The sequence below is a fragment of the Pezoporus occidentalis genome, unplaced genomic scaffold (assembly GCF_034315485.1).
Source record: "Pezoporus occidentalis ecotype Australia unplaced genomic scaffold, CSIRO_AGI_Poc_V1 ctg214, whole genome shotgun sequence".
Taxonomy (NCBI): Eukaryota; Metazoa; Chordata; class Aves; order Psittaciformes; family Psittacidae; genus Pezoporus; species Pezoporus occidentalis.
Genome location: NW_026914007.1, coordinates 293,079 through 320,871, shown reverse-complemented (window position 1 = coordinate 320,871; position 27,793 = coordinate 293,079). Strand labels below are relative to the sequence as shown.

Genomic DNA, 27,793 nt, shown 5'->3' with positions numbered 1-27,793 from the left:
ACATTATTTTGTGTATTGAGAAGATCTGGCCTGCCACACAAGACTAGAGACTTCTTGTTGCTCTAGCCAATATTTAAGAAAATCTGAAAGAAAAGCAACAGAAATTTCTCCTTGCAAGAGCAGCAAAACTCATTTTTAATATGAACACTAAACCTGCCTTGACTTCAGGTAACTGAGGATCTAACTTCAAATTCTCCAGAAATTTGTAAGAGAGAATGCTAGGAAATGCTCAGCTGCCAACTTTCAAATTATTTCATACAACATTACAAATTAATAATACTTTATTATTAATGATGATTTTCATTTCTTCAAATAAAAATCCTGTCTCAAGCAAAAGACTGCGCAAAGATGATAATTTTGAAGCACTAATTCAGATATCCATAGCTAATACTCCATTGGAAAAAAGCCCACATCTTTATGGCATCTTATCAGTCCTTACGGCTACTGAGAAAACAAAACGAATGTGTTCAGACTTCAAGGTGAGAAACTGAAATTATAACTGAATGTTGAAAACCACCTAAATCCCAGGGATTTTATTGTGTGCCCAGATGAGCTTATCTATGTTCACATCTTCAACCAGTATAAAGCCTCCAAATCATTGAAAGGCAAATGAAATAAGAAACTCAGAGAACAAGACATAACTTATTAGACTCTTCTACTTTCAAAAGGGTATTTTCTCCCATGCAAGTAGGAGATTTCTTTCCACATTAAAAAGCTGTACTTGCATTTTTATATTCAGACTAAAAACGGATTGTGTTACGGGTTCAGACCTGACTTCTATCATAATTCAGGATGTAGAAGCAAAAATGAGGATGCAAATTATTTGAACTGAGTAAGAAGCAAAATGATGCCCCCCTGAAAGCAGAGCCTTCTACAGTCAGAGTGTAATTCACTGGTTCAGCAGTGCAGAAAGGTCCCATGAGTAAGGAGCAGCTCCTACTTTGTGCTAGCCATTATGAGTGCGAATACTGGAATCCATCCTTCCCAAGGCAAAGCAAAGTGAGAGGGAAGCACACCCTGCTCACCTGTCAGCTGGAACCAAGTGCACCATGCTGTTATTACTGAGAACAGTTGTGATGGCTTGCTATGGTATTAATTTCCATTGAACTTGCCCTTGATTTAACATAGTAGAGAAAACGTGCAGAGATCAACAGATGCTCAAATTAGAATGAGTGCTTCTGTGTCACCACCTCCGTGACTTGCACAAAACAAGCACTTTTTAAAAGGTTCAGTACTGACAGCTCCTGGTAACTAGCACAGTTTCACACCACCTTAAGGGCACAGGAAAACGCTCTTTTGTCTCTGTCAGACACAAGCTTGTGAAAGCTCCTGGTACAAATCAATACTTGTGCACAAAATCCAAACACACTACTGCAGTACTGCAATCTTCCAGTCATGTCCCTTTAGGTGCAGAAAAGCAGAGTAATTTGAAGGACAAAAAACCCTTAATGACTTTGATCGAAGCAATGTTGAGGGACACTCCTGAAAAAATTAACTCTGCCTCTCTCTATGCAAGAGCTAGGAATAATTTCCTCTACATTTTACTGCGAAAAGCTATGAGAAGTCCACTTTTAGCTATCAAACCCTACCAGTTAGTTGTTTGGCTGCATTTTGAGGTGAGTTATGAAATAAACCATTGGACAGAGATGCAATGATTCAGCATCATTTTTTTGTGATGCAAATTTCCTTTTCCTCACCCCTAGCTACATCCTCACCAGTGGGGGATGAAAGGCAGTAGCGGTGATAGCTGCAAAGCACTCTAGGAAGCATTAGTGTAAAGCAAGGAAAACTCAGGGAACAAATGCAGGTACTCACGCTGGTCTAACTGTGGTTAGCATAAAGGTCAAACATGATTGAACTATTGCCAAAATACATGGCCTGAAATGGCTCTGTTGCTTAACTGAGATGGCCCAAGAAGATCCTATATACTGATGATACTTTGAATTTGACATTTTCTTTACAAATGTAAGTGAGCATCAAGGCTTGGACAACTGTCTTGTACACAACATCAAGGAAGACTAATTGCACCAGGTGTAGAAAAGGACTTTAAAATCGTTATTGTTACTTCTTGTAACTAGGAGTTATGGGAACTGTAAGACCAGGCAAAAGGGACCTCCTGCACTACTGAATTTAACTCCAATTTTGTTTGGCAGTAAAACTTTCTATTACAATATATTCTGCACTCTGGCATAGCATACAGTATTTTAATTTTCTACAATACACAGTAAATAACTACAGAAGGTATTTAATTATCTTAAATCTAAATAAGAGATTACAGTGAGTAAAGGAGGTGAACCTTTCACACTCAAAGGCACATAGTAGTAAGGTGGTTTTTGAGCTGATTAAACCTGGTAACGAATCAAGCAGTACAACCTGCCATATCTTGCCTCTTGCTTGGAAAAGAAAGCGACGTAAGTGTGACAGAACAAACCGTCTTCCACCAGACCCTTCAAGATTTTTGGGCTCTCAACAGGAACATGGCTCAAAATACCCTATAATCTGTATTCCAGATAACCACCTCCCTTTATTGTTGACTTTGGAATTGTGACAAAAACAAGATGGAAAATACTTTCTAAACTGAAAAGTGACTTTGCAGTATAAGACTGTTTGAAATAGGCTCATGCACATGTGCTAGTGATGGAAAAGCCCCAGAATTTAGAGAGAATGAGGCAATAAAATCAATGTGAATAAATATCACAAAATATTTAAAGATAGAACAGAAATAGAAACACCAATTATTTTTCTGTTTATACTTCTGATTTTTTTTTTTCCACAAGGAATTTTAGTACTTTCTATTTAAATTAAAATACAGATGATATCAGAACTAGTTACAAAATGATCGGTCAGTAGGACAGTGAAACAAAGCAAAGATCAAGCTCTGTGTGCCATTTTTAAAAGCTCCCAAGAAGTACTGAGTTAATGATAGCAACTGTGGGATGCATTCAGAGTACTGTGGTGAATTCCTGCATATAAAACCCCACCAGAGCTCTGGGTATCTGCAGTCGGTTCATGGAGAAAAGCACATAGAAACACAGCTAACTGCAGATGAACTGTGTTTTTATGGCTCAGAAGCAAAACTTCTGATTTATACCAGTGAAATTCAGGAGTCATTCTGCCAAAGTAAATTACTTGAAGTGGCAACTATGCTCTACAACTGTACAAAAAAAAAAGGGCAAATAAATCAAAGCTGATGAGTCAGATCCTAAATACTTGAATGAGACTGGATCTGTAAAGCAAAGACAGCAGGAAAACCTGACAATGACAAATAACTGTAAAATAAAATGTGAACGATCAGTGTGCACTAGGTACATGCTTTTGCCAAGAAATTTCTAAGGGTGAAGAAGACAACAGGAAATTGTGAGATTATCTAGACTGAGAGGGCTAGATTCCCTGCTGCCCTAGATTTATGGCAGTCTTATGCTCTGTTACTAGGCAAGTGCAGGATGGTTTTTAAACAATGCCATGTTTAAGCTTTTTCACCCCTTTTCTTCAGATAGAAATGACTACCTAAAGCACAGATCAATTAGCCTGCGCTGTACCTTCCATCACCATGATCAGAAGTTGGCTGCACATGATAAAAATATCAGAAGCAAGACCTGAAATATCAGAGAGCACCATTCGTTCTTTTCCGCTGTAGTACAGGCACTGGTTTCACAGGACCATCTCTCATTTTCTCCTCCAAAAATAATATGATTCAAAGTTGAAAAATGGAAGATTCCCTTGTAGTAACTCTTTTCCCAAAACATGTTCTGAATAATAAATTATGCAATAGATATTTCCACTGTTATACCTCCACTGTTACTTATTTTTATTACGTTCTGGAAACGGTATAGCATGTTTCAGTCTCACCTGCTTTCTTAAGATCTAGAGTTTTCTTGTAGAGAGAGTGGCAGCACAACAAAAGATAGCATTTTCTTAATCAGACAGAATGCATAAATTCTTAATTGTCTGTATAAGAACTGCCAGCCCTTGAAACTTGGTCTTTAGCAGCATGTGTAAACCTGCTAACTTCAAAATTCCAGGACACATGGAAGCTCTCAGCTTTGTTTTGTCAAAGCACAGCGGATTTTTCAACATGCTTATTTATCTGCCCTGGAATCTCAAAGCAATAAACTCTGTGGAACTAATTCTGACAGAGCTTTGCAAGGTTCTACTTTTACATACACACAAACGGTTAAAAATCATTTATTATAAATTGTGATACTTAGTTTTTAACGCATCCAAGACCATTCTAGGTTTGGCAACCTCCAAGTCTAGAATTCCGGTTTGGAAAAGCCCTGCCTGAATGCAGCCTATCCGACCCATCCCTGTCCGGCTGCCATGCACTTGAAGCTCATGTATTGTGAAAGAAGCTCACAAGTAATAGGTACTGAGGCAGGGCAAAAGAAGGAGTAATTCTGATTGTAGACTTTGCCTAAAGAGTGCTTGGGGGAGTCTCACCTCTGACCAGTAGCTCAGTGCCATCCTTTTCTGAAGACAGCTGCAGCAGCTTTGTTAAGCTTTCTGCAGACTCCTCTGTTAAGTACAAAGCTGAACCAATGGCATACAGTCAGCACACCCCAGGTTACATGACACTGAGAAAGCTTGTTTGTCCTCTGAAGGGCACTTTTTGTACATGTTTCTATATGTACAGCTTTTTGTTTGTTACTGTGTTACTCGTGATAAGATTAATGTTTGTTCTACGTTTTTAGCTTCATTTTAGAAGCTTTACCTTCTCTCCTTTGACGCTTAGAAGAGTGAATTTCCACCTGTCTAGATCTCCAAAGATCTCTGTGCCTAAAACTTGGACTATTTGTCAGACATAATAAAGCTTATCACCTTCCCAGTCACTTTGTTACACGATTGCATCCTGACAGCTGTCTCTCACCCCTGTGTTGACACTCATGGCAACCTTTGAAGACAGACAACACAATTTTCCTAACAAGTTACACCTTTTTTGGGGAGTAACAAGTTCAACACTTGTAACAGACTTTGTAGGGGGGAGCTCTACTACTGTCTCTCACAACACAGGACTTTCATGCAGCAATTGCAAGAAAAACATTAGATGCAGAAAGTTTTTTCAGCACCTGAAAAAGCAGAAAAGAGAAGAACCAGTCAATAAGTGAAATATGACCCATGGAGGTGCTGAAGCAAGGGAGAAGGAAGGAAACACATGGACATTTGATGATTTCTCAAATATCAGAAATGCATGCTCAAACTATACATAATACTTTGTATGTTCAGAAGAAACAGGTAGTACAGATTTGCAGGACAGCTTTGGTATCAGGACAGGTTGAGGGTATAAACAGTATTTCAGAAGGTGCCACTGCCTGCCATGACTTATACTGACCTGTAAGTTGTGGGCTGACATCCTTCATATAATCATATATAACCCATCCAAACCTATACAAGAGGCCACAGATGCGCAGCCTGATGTTCACAGAAATACTCCATGTTTTACAGATGTTACAGTGAGAGGATCAAAGGAGAATAACTATGGGTAAAATAACATGAAATACAAATTAAGAGTCTCTCCTGCACATGATAATTTTGCATAGAACGTGTCTCATCTTTGGAGGCTGCCCCCTGACTCTGAAGGAGGAAAGATTTGAAGGTTTACAACCCTGGCCTCTCTTATCATCATCATTTTCTTTAGTGGCTCTGACCTTATGGAATGAAAAATAAATTCCAGCTATGACGACAGACATGACCCTTGGTACGCATTACAGTGTGCATAGATGTGGTGGGTTGACCCTGCCTATACGCCGCATGCCCACCACAGCCACTCTATCACTCCCCCTGAAGGAAATACAATGAAAGGCTCCTGGGTCGAGGTAAAAACAGGGAGAGATCACTCACCGATTACCACAGACAAAACAGACTTCACTTGGGGAAAAAAGTTACCTTCATTTATTACCAATAAAATCAGAGTATGATAACGAGAAATAAAACCTTAGAAAATAAAATCTTAGAAACACCTTTCCTCAATTCCTCCCTTCTTCCTGGACTTTACTCCTGATTTTCTCTACCTCCTCCCATCAAGCAGCACAGAGGGGAGGGAATGGGGATTTAGGTCATATCTCTGCTGCTCCTTCCTCCTCACACTCTTCTACTGCTCCAGCATAGTATCCCTCCCACAGGAGACAGTTCTCCATGAACTTCTCCAATGTGAGCCCTTCCCACGGCCTGCAGTTCCTCATGAACTGCTCCAGCATGGGTCCCTGCCATGGTGTACAATCCTTCGGGAACAAACTGCTCCAGCGTGGGTCTCCCACGGGGTCACAAGTCCTGCCAGCAAACCTGCTCCAGTCTGGGCTCCCCTCTCCAAAGGCCTACAGGTCCTGCCAAGAGCCTGCTCCAGCCCCTGGGCTTCCCACAGGATCACAGCTTCCTTTGGGCATCCCCCTGCTCTGGCATAGGGTCCTCCCTGGGCTGCAGATGGATATCTGCTCCACCATGGACCTCCACATGCTGCAGGTGGATATCTGCTCCATCATGGACTTTCATGTGCTGCACATGGGTTATCTGCTCCACCATGGATCTCCATGTGCTGCAGGCAGGTATCTGCTCCACCATGGACCTCCATGGGCTGCAGGGCACAATCTGCCTCACCATGGTCTGCACCATGGGCTGCAGGAGAATCTCTTCTCCAGCACCTGGAGCACCTCCTCCCCTCCTTCTGCACTGACCTTGGTGTCTGCAGGGCTGTTGCTCTCACACATTCTCACTCCTCTCTCCAGCTGCAATTGCTCCTGTGCAGGCACCTTTCCCCCTTCTGAACTACATTATCCCAGAGGTGCTACCACTGTTGCTGATGGGGTCAGCCTTGGCCTGCAGTGGGTCCATCTTGGAGCTGGGTGGTATTAACTTTATCAGACATAGGGGAAGCTTTTAATGGCTTCTCACAGAAGCCACCCCCATGGCCCCCACTACCAAAACCTTGCCATGTAAACCTAATATGATGGGTTTGTACAGATTAAGAAGAAATTGAATACTTTACTTGAATTTGAGAGGGATTTTTCTTTCAGTTTTACTGTTGGCCTTTTTTCATTCACTTTCTTTAAATATCCATGAATTAGGATTTGATTTTCTTCTGGCTTATGTCAGCATGAAACAAAAGTTACTGAAGAGAAGTTGCTGAAGATGCAAACTGATGCAAAACTGTTGTTATAGGAAGATCTAAAGCAAAGTTTCAGCCTAATAACACTGAAAATTAAATTAGGTTACTCTGACTGGTTACTGTATGCTTCACGCTACTTCGTTTAGCTAAACAAGCCAGGAAAATAAGGAAATGTGTTGGGCATACCCACAGCTGAGTGCCATATGAAAGCCTTTGTCAGCCGAGAGTTGTTTGGGCTTTTTTAGTTGAACACAGCTTTGAAAAAAATCTTTGATCTATTTATTCCCCAATCTGTTGCCAGACACACATAAACTGACAAAGTAAAAAAGGAAAAGAAAAAAACTTAAAAAGCACCAAGATATGGCTTGCAATGATTGCTGCTATCACAATTATTTACCTTAGAGTCCAGACAAGGCCAGATTTAACTTGAACAAATCCCTAAGTCTGCTTCACTGAATATTACTAAAAGAGCGGCAGGCCAGTGCTCGAGCACCGCACACACCAACACTCAAAAACATGGTCCAAAGGAGACTTTCCAAAAGATCTAGACATTGGCTTCTCTTTTTACTGACTGTAACTGTCAACAGGAGCAGAGTTAGGTCAGGGAAAGACACTCCCCATCACTTTGCTCACCATGATCAAGGGTAACATAAACGTGTACATTACTCACCCAGCTGAAATGAGCCTCCCAGACCACATTTCACCACCACACCTACAAAAGCTGTGGGATCTCAAGCCTAATTTTGGAACTGGGATACTATCTGGGGGGATTTATATATCCTTTATAAATATTTCATTCTCACAAGACCTTGGCTTCTCATAAAGCCATGGATTTAATTTTACACTCTTCTGTTGGCCTACTAGGTTTTATAAGAAGCTGGCCAATACATTTTTACTTTTTATATTATAAGCTCATCAGCTGTGAAAATATTTGCTCTCTGAAGACTACAAAACTTAACAACAAACTCCTTGCTGTAGCTCATGGTCTCTAAGCTAACGAACATTTGAAGCAACAGAAGTCCAGATTCTGGCCCTAAGTTACATCCCTCAGAGCCTCACAGAGTTTGGCAACACTGATTTGTTTTTTTCTTGAAAAGCAAAAACCCTTAAGACTTCTGTTATTTATCTGATGGAAAAACAAACCTCAAGCTGTCTCACACCCCAGAAATTAAGTTTCTTAGAAAACATAATACAAACAACTGAAACCAGGCATAAAAACCAACACAACACACTGAAGTTATGCTGGCAGCACTGTGTTTAACACTGAGTTTCCATCACAGCAGTTATCCAGCATTTAGAAAAGCACAGTCATTGTAAGTCATATTCAGCCCAGGCATAAATAAGTACAGCCTCTCTCTAACGGACTGACACTTTCTATATAATAAAATCAAATTTAACTTGTCCAAAGTAGGCAACCCAACCATACCAGGAAAAAAAAATGTGTGTTATACCTCATACACACTGTCACCTGGTGGGTATATCGGGGGGGGGGGGGGGGGGGGGAGAGAAAGCAGTGGCAAAATGCACAGCTATGGCTACTGCAACATAACTTAAAAATCACCTCTAAGGATTAAAGAGGAAAAAATGGAATCTCATCAGACTAGATCAGAAAAATATATTTAGCCATGCAGAGAAATTAGGTTCTGTCTCAGAGCAAAATAGGTAACAGAAGGAGGGGAAAAGAGGGGCTGTAAAAATTAGTTTTAGTCCCACAAAGTCCCTTGTCCTGTAGCAGAGCTGCAAACTTTGGCAACTAAAGCTACTTCTATTGCTGTGTTTAGTAAGCTGTAGGCTGGTGTTGAGTTCCTGCCTGCGAGTAGAAAGCCTATCTATTGCAAAACTGGCTTTGGGAAAGGATATTAGAGTTCAGTGCTGTGGCACTTCATGCTCTTCACTTCTACTTTTTTTGGTTTCCTCCTTTCATGCCTGTGACAAGCACACAACTACTCACCATTATATTCACTTCAGCCTACCAATCCCAGACTTACTCAGAAGCTCTTCCCTCCTGGAAAGGTGCAGAATGGAGAAGGAGGAACTCTGCTCTCAGCCCCTCATGTCCTGCCGTAGCCACTGTGCTTCCTGAATACTGCCTGCTTCACTTGTGAGGCAGTAAATGACACACGGTCTGAGTGCGTATGTCAAACCTCTGTCCCTTTGTATGCTTAAAGGGAGGAAACTGGTATTAATGTTTAACTAGCAAAGCCCTTCTCTGCTTTCTCACTTTCACAGGTGCATGAAAAATCTGGCAAGCCAGAAGTTTCCTCCTGGTTACCCACGGCTTAGAAAAACTCTTGTTTCATTTGGGTTTTTATTTTAAAGTCAGAGGGAGCAGCAGTTTACAGTTCATTCCTGAACCTCTAAACCAGGCCAGTCCAACTGCCTGTCGGTAAAGAAATCATAGAAGCTGAATCAAGTACTCAGCCACACACAGACACAGTGAACAAGCCCACCAGACGCAACACATATCTGGAAGCCCACATGGGTGACATTACTGTTTGACAGGAAAGGGAGAGGTTAAAAGTCCACATTAAAATGCTTTCAGGTCCCTGCCAACAGTTTCAAATGGACACAGGCTATCTGCCATCTCCCCTGTTTGCCTCTGTTGACAGAAAGAGGTTTTCCAAATCAGCACCAAATCAAGAGGGTAGAGGTTTCATGTGAGAGCAGTCTGATTACTGGGCATTTGTTCAATTGTTTGTACTGACAAGTACCCTTATGGGCTCAGCTGCTTCCCTGGATAAATATCCACTGCACAGAAAACCAGGCACTCTAAAAAGGCCACATCTAATCCAAAAGATAAAGATGATCTGAAAATCCTATGCACAGGTAGCTAAGGCCTACAGGCACACTTTCCTTGCAAGTCCTTGGCTCTGTGCTGACAAGGACACTAGAGTAATCAAGACCTGTTGCTCTCCTACAGAGGGCTCTCACCAACACATCTCTTGCTTAAAGCCTCCTAGGCACTATGGGCATTTTCGCATGTATATAATTTAATAATATGGATGACAACTGTGTATTTCCATTAGCTCCTATTTACCTGCTTGCAAGAAAATGCTTACAGTTCCATTTGCTTTTAAAAGCCATTTGCTGTTAATGTTCCTCAAGTGCCAATACAAGGTTGATGCTCAGTATGGAAACTGAATCAAGCATCTAACTAATTCCCAGTTTCTGTACACAATATTACCTGGTGAAAAGTTATTATGCTATTTGGAGGATAAAGCCTGTGAAAAGACTGTGAGGATGCTATGACAATGGTACTTCTTGTTTGGCTTGCTGGACAAAATGGTTTTCCTCCAACCAGGAAAGAAAAGCAGGATAATTCTTTCACTTATATTTCATTATGGTTAGATCTTGCTTTCAATCTTTGTCCTGGGTTCAGCAGTAGCAGTCATTTTTCTCCTTCTTAGTAGCTGGTGCAGTGCTGTGTTTTTGACTTTTAGCCTGGAACAGCACTGATAACACCGATGTTTTTAGTTGTTGCTCAGTAATGTTTACCTGACCAAGGAATTTCTGAGTCTCATGCTGTGCCAGGGAGGAAGCAGAGACAGGACACCTGACCCAAACTGATCAAAGAGGTATTCCATACCACAGCACGTCATGTCCACTATATAAACTGGGGGCAGTTACCCGGAAGGGCTAGATCACTGCTTGGTTCGGCTCGGTATCGGTCGGCAGGTGGCAAGGTGCTGTATTCTCTTCACTTGTTATTTCCTTTATCATTATTATTATTATTGGTTGTAGCAGTAGTGATTTGTGTTATACCTTAGTTACTGGACTGTTCTGATCTCAACCAGTGGGAGTTACATTCTTTTGATTCTCCTTCCCATCCCTCCAGGAGCTGGGGGGAGGAAGGGGGTGGGGGGGGGTGTGAGAGAGAGACTGCATGGCTGACTTTAAACCATGACAATCTTACTCTTCACAAATTCTGCTATGCATTCTTTCAATTTTCTCTTCCACTCCTGTGGAAAATATCTTTTTAGGATAACTAAACAGTGCAGGAAACTGGTAAGAAAACACAGACTCTTTCATTCCTAAATCGCTCATTCAAATCCAGACTGATTAGAACACAGAACAGAAATTGTTCTCCCATACCGATGGCTTTTCAACAGCTAAAGTGTAAAGAGATGAGGGTCTCACACCACTTCCTAATAGACAGATACTCACAGAACATAAAACATCATTAGTAAAGCTCAGAACTTGTATCTTTGTTGGTATTTTCAGTGAGATTGCCAGCATCTTCCTGGTACCCAGATTTTCATTCTAAGAATGACTTCCTCCAGAAAAATTGAAACACTGGCATATGACTTAAAACTGCTTTGCACAACTACTATGCTATATCCCCTGTGGACTTCTGTCTCACTTCATATCAACACCCAATAAACAATTTTACATGAATCCTGCTCCAATTTTCTGATACTGCATTGATGGGGACTCTTGTGTTTTAATTGCTTATATTCACTCCATTTTGGTGCAGTAAAAACACTAGAAAGACATCAGAAACATTTTCAAAACAATACTGTTGTAATAAATTTGTGCAAAAATCTGTAATTGTTTAGTTGAGGTCTCAGTACTATTGTTTACACTACTGTAAATATAGCGATTAAACAATTGAAGATTGTGGTGTTAGTCTAAATAGTCTTTGTACTGGAACAGAACACAGTTGCATTAAAAATGCCACTTTTAGACTAACCTGTCAACTGCAACACTCTGCTTTTTGACAGACTTACGACTTTTAACTTTCTAGTTAGTTTCCAATGTTTTTAGCAAATATAAACCTCAATAAGAAATGTAATTTTAATGATGATGCATTATTTGCTGCATATAAAATCATAGAGCATTCAAAGTGCTATGTGAATTAAATTACTATGGGAAGTAATTTGTCAGGGTACATTCCTCGAGCCTCCAAATAACAATAAAGCAAACTTGATCTGAAACTGCATGAAGCAAAATGCAACGAAAAGGTTATTGGCTTGGTTGGGGTGTTTTTTCTTCAAAATACTGTGCAAATGGGAGGGATTATTAACACAACTTCCATCTAAGAAAGTTATTTGCTTGACTAACAAGTGCATAAAAATTAAGTAGTAATGCTTCTTCCTGAACAGACATCTGTTAAAAAATAGTCAAACAAATTAGCCAACAATGGAAATGGAACAGCAAAGTTTCCTGCTCCTCCCCACCATTTGAGGAAGCCCAAAGGATGTACCCAAAAGTCCATTTCTTCAGTTCTATCTCTTGATCTAATTAAAAGCTGTTACCTTGTTTTACAAACCATTCTTCTTTTCTGTGTCTAGACCACTGTGCTTATAAGAAGATTTCTGCAACCCTGTTAAAGAGATCTCAGGAGATTTCAGCCTGCTTTCTGATCCACTGCCCCAAGGTCACTGCTGAGCAGGGCAAGGGAGGAGAACATTCAGACTCATTTGAAATCAGCACCCCACCAATGCTGCTTACCCAGATAAAAGACAGCAATGAAGTCAATGAATACAAAGCCTGTATTCAAGCTCTTCCCCTTTCAGGGTCATTTGAGTCAGTGCTTCGACTTGTTCCCACTGCTGACATTACCTTCCTTATGACAGTACCTCACTCCCACCTCCCACGGCCCAGTTCAGATTCAAGCTGCTGGAGCTCTGTGGTCCAAACACACCTCCAGCCTCACAGGGTATATAATGGCTGCTATTCCTTTCTGAACCAAATGTATCTTTGTGCTTCTGGGAGCTGACTAGCTGAAAATTTGTCAGCTGCACAGTTCAAGCTGTGTCTGCTTTTAAAGAAGTGCAATAATTGCTAATAGAGTACACATCAGTTATTCAGTTTCCACAGTTTGGCTGAAGTTTACTTGTGTTGTTTTCTAAACCTCAATGATTTTAAAAACAACAACAACAAAAAAAAAAAGTGTCTCATTATGACTCCAGTAACTGCATATTGCTTGCTTTCAGCAGAATTTTATTGAACACTATTCTTCCTATTTTCAAGCTTGCTGTCAAAATATTAAAACTTCATTTTTTAAAAAAGTAACAACCATCTTTTACAGGTTTCGTTTCACAAATTCATAAGGAGATTAAAAGTTTCTCACTACTATTTCTGAGCAGTAGGCAAATACTTCTGGCAGGAGAACACATCTCAGCAGCTCAGTGCAGAGTGCCTCTTTGCCTTAAGCCACGCGCAGCCGCCAGGAGCAACCCTACAGCTCAGAAGAAGTAAGCGGTCAGGGCCCCGCCTCCTGTGTTGCCTGGCACAGGCAGAAACAGGGACATGTCAAGAATGTATGAGCTGAACTCATACCACTGGCCTCTTGGTGCTCTACAAAGTCCCCAGGGTCTGCTCTGACTGAGAAAACTAGGAGCTGTTTTAGCCCAGGCTACACCACAACTCAGGAGCAAAAGAAACTTTTATTTTAAAATGTACATATTATTTCAAGATGTACAAAGTTAAGACTTGGCTCCCTGCTTTAGGTATGCATTGCTCACTCTCCTTTCCAAGCTTCCCTGCCCTACCAGAGTCCCTTGAAAACAAGAGCTTATACACCCAAATAGCATGAAACAGCAACTGCTAACTTACCAAACTATGCACAGATCTCCCTAAAGTTGTGCAACACCATTAACCACTTCCAGACCCACCACCTTCTCTGTCACTGTTTTCTGCATCTACATCTCTGTGTGTCCTCCAGAGAAAGGTTTTCAGCGAGACATACTGCTCTTGGTGCTGTTTTGTAAGCATTTCAGCCTACAGTTGAGGCAGCAGCAAACACACCAGCACTTTTCCTCATGGCATATTATTATAGCACAAACTGAATTGGCATCCAAACATCCCACTAAACTTTCTGTCAAGCATGGATGGGAACATATCCACACAGAACATTTTATCAAAGTGTGAAGAATAGTATAGCCATTAAAGCTCTCTATAGCTAATGTTTTATGGAGATTCCCTTAAACCATGGTACTAACAGTAGAGCCCAAGCAGAGAAGAGTTTTTGCCTGTTACTGGAATGCAGCCATCTGCAAAAGGAAAAGCAGATTTTCTATCAGTCACCTGCAGCAACACTGTCCACATACTTAGCAAAGAAAACAGATGAATATCTTAATTGTGCTGAGACAATGACAACACATAATAATTAGTGGAGAAATTAATTTAGATTTTCAAATTAGACCAAAACCTCATAGTTTTAGAGCAATATAGGGAGCTAAAGATGCATCCTTTGATTTCCAAGTGATTGCTTTCTTCATGATGTTCTCCATTCAGAAAACTCAAGACACATAATAAATATCACAGGCTTTATATTTATATGAAATAAGTATATACAAAAAGTTACTTTTTGTCTACCTTACTGTTAACATTTTTCTTACAGTAGAATCATGGTGGGTGCAGAGTTCTCTTCCGCACCACACTCTGATGTGGCAATAGCGAGGGAGCTCTTCTGCCTTATCTGCCTCCGGAGGCATTCAGCAGCACATGAACACAGCTCTTTTGCAATAGTCACAAGAGAATTCATTTGCCAGCGCAGGCAGAGTGAACCACATCTGGATGAATGTCTCGACAGTAAATTTGAACAATGTCTACAGCTTAACAGAGCTGAAGGACACTGCTTTGGTTTGGGTTTTTTCTTTTGTTAGGGGTGGGGAGTTACAATAGCAGAATGATTGAAATGATACAAAATAAGTTAAAATAATATCATTACATATCAGGTAACAGCAAGTAAAACACTACAGTTGCATCCATGAGCTGATCCCTTTAAATGAGAGAAAAAGCACTGCCTCTCTGAAGACACTTCCCCCAGTGCAGACTAGGACTGGTTTTGGAAGTGACTCTATATTTCAGTATTTTAAGGCCAAAACACAGACATGAAATCTTCCTTTAATGATGGCTACACAGAAGCTGAGGCCCTGTGGAAGCAAGTCCAGATCTGGCCCCTGGTTTAGCTGGCTTCAAGGGAAAGCATCAGCCCGAGGAGCTTTCTCTCTGTATTTCCAACAGTGATTTTACCTATGAATAACAACAGCAAATAATACCAGACTCATGATAAAGCTGAATATGACACTGCCCCAGCAGGTCACTTGGTTAGGAAATACAAGTCATTATTTTATTTGATATTTAAAGAATTATGAGCAATTCAGCTAAAACACTCCCTAGGTACTTCTAGAGTTATATTAGCCCAGATAGTCATTTGGTTTATGTGGTGCATCTCCACTGCCTTCACTGGAGGTAAGCCAAATCCTGCCAATTAAAATTTTGCCCCATTAACTTAAACTCTGGAGAAGTTCTGAGCCACAAAGCCAGTGCAAACATATCTCAGTGCATGGTAAACTAATGGGGTTGACAAATTGTTGGTGGCAGCAAGAATGGCCTCACACACTGTTGGAAGATAAAAACCAAAGCCTATATTAAGATGTTTGTGGGTACCAGCTCAGTTCTTCCCAGGCAAGGACAAAGATGCAACTCAGTGATCAGATTTCAGTTTTGATCAAGCAAGAGCATATTTGATTTATTATATTGTTAGACTAGGAAATTAATAACTTGCAAGTTTGTGCTCACAGCAATTTTCAGGTGTAATCCTTTACTAACACAGATTGCTGATGCCTTGCTATACAACCCACTGATATCAGCACCCTCAGCCGATTGTGTCACTAAATCACGATTGCTCAGCTGGAGAATATTCTCCATCTCAGTGAGGACAACACCTTTCCTGTGCAGATTGCTTGTAAGGCAACAGCCCACATCAAAAAATTTAATCCACACCCAAACTCACAGGATTCCAGTGATGTAGTTTTCCTCAGATGCATAGCCTCTGAGACTACTTTTCCTCAGACATACAGTGCTTTTGCAGAACTGGAAGCAGGATTGGTTTCTGCTTCGGCTACCTTCCCAAATCAAGCCCAGAGACATTAAACTAAAAAGGTGTTTGTTCTTACCAGTCCCTCCATATATACTAGAAAAACACTAGAGCAAACGTGAATTTTGTTCACTGCAAACAGTATACAAATGTGCTTACAAATGAGCTTTCAAAAGCTCCCTCCTAAGACTTCATTTGTGAAACTTCAGTGCAAATATTTTAAATGTGCCTTGCATGGGATAGACTTCATTCTGTTCCATAAGAAGTCAGAGGACAATCACCTTTACTTGCTTCTCAAGAAATTGAGAGTAAGTGTAATGATATTATTCTTGTAAATGATGTTTCTTGGTAAGTGCACATATTGCTTAATTCATCAAAATACCTTCTTCATTTTATCAACATTTACAAAAATAAATACTGATGTGTGTAATTCTTTTTCCCAGTTTAACAGAAATTTAGCCAAAAGTTATTAATCAAGAAAGTACATCAAATCACAGTCTAAATAATTCTGCTCACAGGGATATATTCTGTATTTACAGCAGAAGATTACTGCTCATGTTTTTAATTATTTTAATCTGATAGTTTTCTAAAAATCCTATCTTGCAGTAAAAACGTGTCTTACAATATTTGTTTTGTTTCTCATTCCAGCACTGCATGTAGCAGGGCAGCACTGCCTGGCAGGAACACAGCTCTACATCCAGCTCACAAGGTGGGACTTGTATGGCATGCACAGCCTGCACCACAGAAAATATCAGAGATAAAGGGAAATTCTATCACAAATACACTGAAAGAAGACTGCATCTCCAAATTCTGAAATTACTTACCCTCAGACAAAAATACCCTCAGACAAAAGCTATAGATCAATGGGCTTGTCTAAAAACAAACATGCAATACCCTCTTGCAATACCCTCAGACAAAAACTAGATCAATGAGCTCCTCTAAAAACAAACACTTCCTGTACTCAAGTCGTATACTGCAGCAGGTGATAAGGCTCAAGCCAAGTGTATAAAATTACTTGAAATCCCAAGTTCAGAGATGGCATATTAGCCAGAGGTAAAGACATCAGGAATGATTTACAGAAGTTATGTAGCCACAGTTACTCTAAATACTTTTCAGCTCTGGACTTGTGCTTGTTGCACTTAGCATCTCTAACTAAATTGTAATTTTAAGATACAATGATACATTAATATATAATTATTTTGTTTGTAATTTTTTTCTCCTTTTCTTTGATAGACTAAACAGACTACAAGTAGAGCATGACCTCGCAGACATAGCTATAGGCCTGTTTTAATACAGTATAGTGTTGAGGTGCCTTTTAAGTCAGAGCTGGCAGTGCCATTTCTACATTTATCTTTGCACTGGAGCAAACACAACATTAAGACAAATACTTTATAAATTAATTCATTAATTCAAATAAAGTTTCAGCATAAAACACAGACTCCAGATAACTACTGAATCATTTGCCAAAGGAAAGCAAGCCACGTTCTGAGGAGAGGGCTACAAATGCTGCTACACCTATTATTTGACTTCTGTTGTTTTAAAGTTTCCTCAGAACTACACTGATCCTCTTAACTATGGTGCAACCAAACAAACTAGTCATGTGATGCAAAAAGGTCACACAATAGCCGTGAGTATGCTATGTGCTCCTTTGTCTCCTGTTGAAGAGTTAATAAGATTTCACAGAGCTGCCTCTTGCCAGAATTGCTTAGAAGTCTCTTTTAGCTACACATAAGGTGCTTTCCTAACTTCCTGCTCCTTGGTGCTCACCTCAGTGACTCACAAGTTAGGATTAAAGTTGTGTCCTTGAAGCTCACTGAAAGGCAGAAAGTCTTATTTCGTAAGTGTAACAATCCTTGTGCAAACTCTCTAATATTTGCTTCCTGTAATTGACTCCTGTTCCAGACAACCCCACTGGCTTGGGCCAAAAAGCATGCCTACTCCAAGCTCTGTCACTGACCATGACGGTTAGCAGGTGCCTAGAGAACAGCGTAAGAACAAGATGAGCATACAGTGCTATTTAACCAGTTTAACAGTCTGTTGACTCACAGGTTTTGTTTCAGTGGCTAAAGGCCTTTGGTAGATTTTTCTTCCATGAATTTGTCCAATTACAACATCCTGCATAGTAAGTTCCATAGTTAAAAACATGCTGCAGAGAAGTACCTTCTTCTCAAATTATTTTCAGCCTGTCATCTTGCAGTTTCATTTGATTCATATAGGTTCTTAAATAGAAAGATTTTTTTCCCCCTATTTACTGACTACATTCCATATATCATTTTGGAGACTTCTATTACCCCTTCTTTCCCTTTAATTCTTTCATTTTCAGGATGAAGATTCACACTCACTTTATTCTTGCCTTGTAGTCAAAATGTTCCATACCTTCTACCACCTTCATCATCTTTCTACAATTTTCCTATTCCGAGCACAGTCAAGTTTGTCTCACAGTCAAGTTTAGCTTGACACACAAAAATCTCCATTTGTAATGAATGGTGAATGAACTTCAGATAACTTCAGAAAGAATGCATCGGTGTGGATGGTGTTTATTTAAATCGCCTCACTTGCTTCAGTTACAAAGGTTTTCCCTTCCTGTGTTTACAGCAGAAGCCTGTGAATCTCACAACCAGTTTCTCAGGTGAGATTCACAGTTATCCTCCCTCACTCTCCTCTCTGTCTCTGCCTCATTTCCTAAACTGCCGTTAGCACAACTCTGGTGGAAAAATGGCTGTGGTGTCTCATATCAATAGATCCCCACTCTGGTAAGGACCAAACTTAGGTACTGCAATAATCTTGATGCAGTTTTATAGATTTTTACTTGTAGGCACCTCCTTTTCACTGAAGATATTTCTGACTAAAATTTAAATCCATGATCTAGGAGGGCCTAATTAACAGCCAAAGGAATTTGAAAGACTTCTATAGACTTTACTGACCCTTGCTTCTGACACATAAGGAACCACAAAAGGTTGAACCAGATGGTGACACTCTATCACTGAAACACACCTCGCGTCTTGAAATCATAGAAGCATTTAAGTTGGAAATGACCTTCAAGATCAAGCCCAACTTGCAACAATAAACCCCACCAAAAATAACAGTCCTAGCTGTCCTAAAGCTGTCCTAGCCACCAGGAGACTAATACAGCAGTGTTTTGCCAGTATCAGCACTTACTGAAACTCTACTCCCACAGGTTATATACAGAGAAAGCACATTTGCAGATTTCCAAATCTCCAGTCAAATCCCGTACTAAATGGAGACAATGACTGCTCAGTTTCAGTGAATCTTTCAACATGCTGGCAATAAATCCTGAAAGCCTTAAACTTTTATTATGCCAGCACTTACTTTGCTGATTTACAGTCTGACTAAAATGAAGAATGCTCATGGTTGACTCAAATAACATCCTCTTACAGGGTTTCACAAAGACAGGTGAAGAAGATGACATAAGGCAAAATAAAGGATGGAGAAGATGACATAAAGCAAAATAATGGATGGAGAAATGGTGCATGACAACCTATTCATTTCCTCATTTGTCACACAAGTGCAACTCAAAAGATTTTTCATAGCTTCAGGTCCGTACTTGTACTTACAAAATCTTTTCCTGACAAATTCTAATTAAACCAGATGGTGATGATAAGGAAAGTTTATTTGACCATTGTTATCCAATAACTATCCCACAGTACTTTCTAAGATATTCAGAATGGAAAAGATTTTAAACCCAAAAACCAGGTCCAAAGTTTGCTTAAGTCTAGACCCAAGTTCCCACCACCAATTTGCCTGCACTGGTGGAAGGAGGATAAATGAACGCCAGATATCATTAGGGATCTGGTTTTAATGTCTACATATGCATCGCTCTGTAGAAATTCCTCTAGCCACCCTCACTCCCCTTTTATTTTATATTTTTCACTGTTTTGTACTATGAGATGCCAAGCACACAAACTAGTAAACTGAGAAACATACGAGGATATCGAGTCCATTTCTGCTGAACTTTAGCACAGCATAACATGCCTAATAAAAGAACTAGAACAGATGCTGGTCATCTGTATCTTTAGTCAACTGCACAATTTAAAAAGAAGAACAGCATCAGAAGGAAGAAAGGCAAATCAACCTAATGAAAGGTTTAGACACAGGAAGGGTGTGACAATGTTGCAACGTCACTAGGAGAGACAGGATTAGGGTCAGGGTTCTGGCTAAGGCTCTTGATTCTTAGTCACTACTTTGTAGGGCAACCTGTCCCTTGGTAATCAGCATGAGGCCATTTTATCCAGTTCAGGAATATTGCCTGGGATTCAATAATGTATGTAGATAAGTGGGAAGGTGTAGCAGAGAGCTGGAAGTAAGAGATAAGTTTTCAGAAGTAGAAGGCAATACAGATGCAGCCATATGTGCATGAAATAAGGAAACACAACCAAAACCAAGAACAAGCTTAGCGCATTTAAATGCAAAACAGAGTTGTGTCATTAAAAAGAGTTTTTCCTCTAAATAAAAACAGAAAAGAAGTTGGGGGGGGGGAAGAAAGAGGGGAAAGAGGGGAGAGAGGGAGGGAGGGAAGGAGGAAGGGAGGAAGAATCTCTTCTATTGCTTCCATCCTGAAAATCTCAGAATTTGATTCCTGTTTTCCCTTTTCCATTGTTGGCATTTGAAAATGTTCATAATATAATGGCAGGTATCTCAAACCAAGCCAATATTCAACGTTGCTTTCAAGTTGACCTACAGTTCTCTGTTATGATTAAAGCCAGCTCTTCTCAATTTCTGCCTGAATTTCTCCATCTACACCAGATGTTCTATACCTGGCAGCTGCCAATACAGGGAGTTTTTGCCTCTGGTATCTTACTTTCAAGTGGATGAAATCAAACAGTAATTCCATGATCCACTCACTTGAATCACAGTCTTTACTAAAGTATTTGAAACGGTAATGTTCTTGTGCTGCTGTCAGCTAGTAACCCTGGTACAGCTTGTCAGGTGTAGTACCCTCAGTTAGTGATGGCAAGAACAGATGCAGCCTGCCCAAAGTGATAGTAGTATTTCATTGACATTGGTACAACTTATGCTCTTATTCCAAAATGTCCTACAAATAAATAGGACCTCCACTACTTTTTCCTTTATAACATTCATTTTTTGGCACAGACCCATTTCACTGCAACCCACTGAATGCCTTACAGAGTTACATGTTGAACTTTGTAAGGCAAAGAGCATCTTCTTTATTTCTATGTCCATTAACTAACACAAAGATATTAGTGCAGTACAGAGACTCTATAAGGCCAGAGCAAGTTATTTGCACATTTCTCCTCTATGTTGTTTATAATAGGGTTAAAGTCTTGCTTTGAGCCAAAACACAAGAAAAATTGAGACAGTGGCATGTTATTGTGTAAGGTAGTGTAGAATAGACCCTCAAAACAGAGCAGGACAAGATAGCCATGCAAGAATCCCCTGGAGAGCTGGACAAAATGCTACAGTAAGGACAGAGATATGTCAACAGACATATTTCATGCATTTGAAGAAAGAGCCTTCACAGTTTATGTGGCTTTCTACTCACCTCACTAAGATGACATCCAAAGCCTAGTGCTTTGCTCCTGTGTTCAAATGATTAATCCATAAAGGTTCTGTAGCCTGACGGTAGTCTAAGCTTTCCCAATCAAAGCATACTGAGGCTGCCTTTAGATCTAAGTGAGGGATTTGCAACTGTCAGCCCCAAAATAAGAGCAGCTGGTGGGCTTGTCCTATGTGAAGACCACAGGCTGAATCTGTCAGCATTACTTTGTAAAGGCTGTGGCTGAAAACAAGACTCCTGCTGACCTGGATATGAGAACTTGTTGGCTGCAGGTGAGTTTTTACTTGCGTACCAAAGCAATATTCCAAAGCAGAGCTCCCCAAAGAAAACATCTTGTTTTCAGAGCACTGCCTGTGATCAGTATAAACTGAAAGATAAGGGATCAGTAACTGACTCTACCCATCTTGTCATTACACTGTACTAATTCATGACTGCAAGGTATCTGATATTTACAGGCATCTGAACCACTGTATGCAGCTGCATCACAGCCTTCTGATGGACTGGAACTTTCTTAGGATAGTGTTTCTTAGCCACAAGTAAGCATGCACAAATTTGGAAGCACAATCTAAACAGACTGATTCCCTCAGAATCGTCAGGCTTTGGGAGCTTAAGGTGTCCTTGGCTCAGATTTCCCCCAACTGTTGGTGATAAAGTCGTTCTACTTCATAAATTACTTTGATGCTACAGAAAGGAGGACATGTAAGCAAAGCAACAGAGATGAGCCCTGTATTTTACATTCAGTCCTTTCATGCTCACTCTCTGGCCTGAAACAGGAGACTGCCTGCCCACTGTCTGTCAAGGCAGAAACAGAAGAGAAAACATGGCGGAAACCAAAACAAAATACAAACTGGAGATTGGCAATAGAGAAAAGCTCACATGCAGTCATATGGCCAAGAAATTTAGCCCAAACCTCCTAAGGCCTACACAGTGCCTTCCACAGAGTTCCTTCCTTGCAATCATTTTCATCATAACCAGCCAACAAACAGCAATAGCTTGACAGAAACATGCCAGAAGCAGACCTTTACTCACACTTTGGTTCCTCCAATCCCTACAAAACACTTCTCTCAGCCCAGCAAAGCGCTCTCTGTGTCAGAACAGAGGTCATTTTCCTTTGAACAGAGATTTTGTTCCAAACAGACAAACCTTTCACAGAATCTACAAAGCCTGCAATTCACCACTTACCTATCCAGAGCGTCCTGAGGCACTTTACTCCCTCCAGCTCTGCTGTTGACATTGGCATTCTTGTTGGCAGTCATGGTCATTTCTGCTTTCTAGAAATGTGGATATCTGTGATGGAAAAAAAAAAATAAAAAATCAATGAATTTTTCAATCAATTAACCTCAAGACTGTTAGAAGTACTGTGCTGTGCCAAGGCAGAACCCCAGGCTGCTTTTTGTTCTATGCAATCAGTCTCGTTATGATCCTGAAAAACTAAACCCAACCTCTCTACTGCTGCCCTTTTGCATTCACAGACAAGTTTACTATGGCCTACTACTGTAAAGGGATATATGGGAGTTTGGTGTATGTATGCTTCAGGTTCTGACAGGTCTGACTAATGATCCTTGATACAGAGTTCACAAAATATCACAGGTTCGGCATGGTTCTTTCATCCATCAGTACATGTGGAGAGCCCAGTAACTGCACTGTGTGATCCTTGCAAATACCACAGCTATGACTGGCATTTTGGCCACCAAAGCTATTCCAAGGAATGAAGAAACTTTTCTTAAAATTTAAAATGCAGTTCTATTATAGAGAAATATATTCAATACAGAACATGTTGAATATAATTTTCAAGTCTCCTTGTGGTATGAAAATACCTACAAATGGTTTTCTCTATTGGCCCCAAGATTATGTAAAACTGTCTTAGGATATTTTTAAGACCTTGAGTACTATAAAGAATCATTACTAATTCTTACTTATTTCCTAGAAATTTGGTAACAACCCAAAAGCTGTATATTTAATTTCAGCCATTGTAAAAACCCCATATACCCAGTTGAGTGACCAAAAGATGAGCCTTACTTCTGTAACATTGCTCCATAAATGGCAAAGGAACAGCCCAGTATAATGATTTATTTTGCCCTCATCCCATTATCATAATAGGAATGGTGTGCTGTGACTGAAGGGAGAATATGACAGTATGGATATAGGCCAGGACATAATCCCAGAGATGCAAAGGTGGTAACCTCTAACAACATGCCCCTCTGTTTGTGACTATATCCCATGTTTTTGTGGTGTAGAACACAGCTCTTGGTGGCAATTTCCTCTGTCATTGAGATTGTTTGAGAAATATTTTGAAATATGAGGGAAAAAGATGTTTTCACGTCATGATAAGATCTCTAAAACACCAGCAGAGTCCCTTGCGGAAGAAATGGAACAGGACTTACTCCACCTGCTGCTGCAGGAGTTATTTTCAAGGATTGTGTGGCTCTGCTGGCATACGCTCTGCATGGCTTCTGAGACTCTCAGAATATCTACTGATATTTGCAGCACTGGCCTCCAGGGTCTGACCATAACTAGCAATTTTTATGACCATTAATGGCACGGCTAATGCAAAAAACAAGGAGTATTACAAAACTTCTTGCTTACTCAAACCCACAGTAAGTCCAGACTGCTTGAGAAGCCAGCTGTAATGTGATGCTGAAAAGCAAGCTGGGTACTGAAAAGCAAGCTGGGTACTGACAACACACAAAATCCTTGTACTAGTAGACCCATCACGGGAAATAGGATATTCTCTAAACCACTTTATTCCAAGCATCTCTGCCACAAATAAGGTCAGCAAACCTCTTCCAGATTGCAGCTCCAGAAGCAGAGAACCATGCCCACCACAGACTCCAGGTCTACTTGTCCTCCTGGGATTGTCTTCCACCTATTGATTTTCCCAGTTTAAATGGAGATACGTTTCCCAGCTGGTAACATTTTTTCTATGCTGAAGCTCCTCAGATTCCTCCAGTGTCCCGTTGTTACTGTTGGCGTTACAGTATCAACATAACAAACGTAACAGGGCTGTTAAAGAACTGCCTGTTCTGATTGGAAAAGGGCTTGCTCAGGATGAGAAAGGAAACCTGCTGATGCTGGCCAAGCTTTCTAGGACTGCACATTCCACAGAGAGCCAGCAGCTTTTTTAATGTTTTCCACGCACCACTTCAATCCCTTTACTGTGTTAAATCTGTCTAAATCACTTATTAGCAATTAGGTGAGAAAAATAAGAGATATAAATGTGGCATAAGGTGAATAACAACTGTTAGCACAGCTCAGGATCATTTTCCAAGATTTGCTTTTTCTGTTCAAGATCAGAATAAGCTGAAGGGAGCCTCAAAAAGATGGGATACTGAGCTGGCACATTAAAACCCCAAACAAACAAAAAAGTGTGCTTCCGGGATGTGGTTTTCCAAGAGTTCGCTTTTCACATACCCAAAATCTAATGAAAAAAAAAAAAAAAAGGTACATTAAAGCTTGATAAAAATTATTGCAGTCAGTATTTTAAAAAGTGATTATTTAAACCTCACACTTCAAAGCTACCTTAAATGTCAAATAGGCCAAACTGCTTTGCTTTCAGCAAAAGACGAACTGAGCTTTAAAAGGCAATTTCACAAGATATATCAAATTTGCTGATGTAAGTGTTTTTCTTCCCATGCATTTGAGACTCTGGTACATGTGGTGATGTCAACTGACTTTTCTATGCCATATTTCTTTAATGCTTCTTTTGCAGGAATATTTCGCTGTAGGTGATGCTGGTAACATCTCAGCACTTGGAGAGAAAATCCAAATAACTTTCACAAAGCAGAAAAACAGTCAGTCCAGTGCCTGGAAATCCCAGCTCCCAAAATAAAAGGGAAACAGAGAAAAACACACAACTGAATTTTATGGTCAGGTAGCAAGAGCCTTCAAAATGAGTTTGACAGCCATGTAAGTTTTTTATATTGTATAGTAACAATCACATGCCTTGGGCTTGTGTGAGAGCATTCTCTATCACAGTGTTTGCAAATTATTCTTCACAAAGCAGTGAAAACCAAAGTCTCTCAAGTATTGTGACATACTGTTAAAAACAAATCCAAAGATAGTCATGTCACGCAGATTCCATGTTGCCTGGTTAACCATCTAACTACACTTTGCCTCAAAAATGCAGAATTTGGTTTCATTTATAAAGGTGAAGAATTACTCTGAAACCCTCATTTAGCCATAATTTGTGCTTTACACCAGGTGTGGTCTCACTAATTTCACTAGGACAACTCTCCAATTAGCATAGATGATAGGATCTAACGGATGTTCTCCGTTATTACACCCATTTTGCCTAAAACATCCACAAGCCATTTGTCAGGATCAGAGTGAAGACAACAGATACACAAAAAATGATGTGATGGCAACATGGGATCTACTGCTGGTACCAGGCAAGGTTCATCATACCGACTGAAAATGCCTACTGCACTGCAGGTGTTTCCTAGCAGATTTTTATCATTTCAGGAAGTCTCAATGACAGAATATTCCTTATGGACTGTCTCCCTCTTCCCTCCCCCAAAGGTTTACTTGCACTCCCAAAGTGATAGTGTGGCCTGGAGCTTTTTTGTGCACAGAAGGGGCACTGACAACAATCCCACTTTTTCCTAATGAACTTTATGACTTTATGAGGCCTTTGAACTTTTAATTCCATTAACAGGTGTTAGCAAGGGAGCTGTAAATCACATGCTGCTCCCTACTGCAGTTCAAAATTATTCTTAATTTCCTAAAGCATTCCAGTGCTTTGGAAGCACCCCCTCCCATTACATTACACTATTGCAGTGCAAGTTGTTCCTCAGCTCACTCCCATTCACAAGTAGTTCAGGATAGAGCTAGGCTTGGACAAAGCACCTGAAAGGTCTTGGTAATCAGCAGAGATTTATTTGTACTATCTGAGAGTCTGTAAGGCCTCAATAAAACCTTATTTCTTACACACAAGGTATCCACCATTACTATACTGCAAGGACCCCTCCTCTCCTTCTGTGGAAGGTGAATAGCATTGGGCCTAGTTATTCATGTCTAGGCTCACATGTGTTTTAAGTGTCTTAGATCAACATCATGTTATAAGTATCTTAGATGTTTTAGAGAAAACATTTGCATAACTGGAATGACAACATCTTTCATTCTGTTAATAGAATCATAGAATCATAGAATAGTTAGGGTTGGAAAGGACCTTAAGATCATCAAGTTCCAACCCCCCTGCCATGGGCAGGGACACCTCACACTAAACCATATCAGCCAAGGCCTCGTCCAACCTGGTCTTGAACACTGCCAGGGATGGAGCATTCACAACCTCCCTGGGCAACCCATTCCAGTGCCTCACCACCCTAACAGGAAAGAATTTCCTCCTTATATCCAATCTAAACTTCCCCTGTTTAATGGGAGCAGAATAGGCTCTTTCAATTGACATTTCTTCAATGAATGTGCATGTGTTTTTGTTTGATGGCACTTTTTTGTTGTTTTTAATACTGTGGTCAATACTTCTTCCTATCCTTATGGTCCTTTTCCTTCTTAGTCTTAAAACAGATTCATTTCACTCCATTTTCTGCACTCATTTCTTAAGCATATTTTTCCATTAAATATCCTGTTCCAATAAAAAGTCCTTAGAGTGTGTTGCAATGCTTCAAAACCAGTTTTCTGAACATCAGGAACACTAGCACTGTTTATCTGGAAGCTTAATGAAGAAGAATCCAGATTCTGCTGCTTACTGAACTCATACAAGCAGAAGACAATGTATATGTGGCTTGAGTCCTCTTAGCCAGGCGTTCACTGGGACCCAGGCTGCAGCACTGTGCAGATGAAGCTAGGAAAGTGGCAAAGAGGATAGCTGAAGGGTTTCTAATGGCTTTAGAAGGCAGGCTTTGAGTGTAAGAGCCCAAGCCCTCCCCTGCATAATTACTAACATGGCTGCAAATTCTACATAGAAAATGTCAATGTCCAGCACAGAAGTCAAGTGAGTTCGTAAGATTTCTCTACTCTGGACTTCTGCTGTTATTTTTGTTTGTCAGAGACAGTTCAGTGTGTTTAAAGTCCTTGCTGTCTCACATGTTGCAAAGATTAACCTATACTTAACTCTCTTAGACTGAATCAATCTGCACTGCCATCAATATCGTTTGTAAGATATAATTTGAATTCTTGAGATCTGCATATGTTCTGAAGCCTTTTAAGGCAAATTATTTTCCTCTTGAAACTCCACCGATATGGGATCTGAAAATAGGGGGAAATATTACTGCTTTGGTCTGCCCTACAGGGTAGAGACTTTGATACATAACAGGAAGGCGTTACAGGGAAGAAGTACAGACTGTTAAGACAAACTCGTGCTTTTGAGAGAACCTTG

General features: G+C 40.2%; 1 protein-coding gene across 5 annotated transcripts in view; it reads right to left on the bottom strand.

Annotated features, from left to right (window-relative positions):
* The window catches only part of DENND2B (DENN domain containing 2B), a 178,947-nt gene that overhangs the window by 78,681 nt on the left and 72,473 nt on the right, over nucleotides 1–27,793 (bottom strand). For all 5 annotated transcript variants that reach the window (XM_062619830.1, XM_062619833.1, XM_062619832.1 and 2 more), the window contains one exon: nucleotides 22,645–22,749. In XM_062619830.1, the coding sequence (XP_062475814.1) occupies nucleotides 22,645–22,724 (80 nt within the window). In that variant the 5' untranslated portion in view covers nucleotides 22,725–22,749. The remainder of the gene's footprint in view (nucleotides 1–22,644; nucleotides 22,750–27,793) is intronic.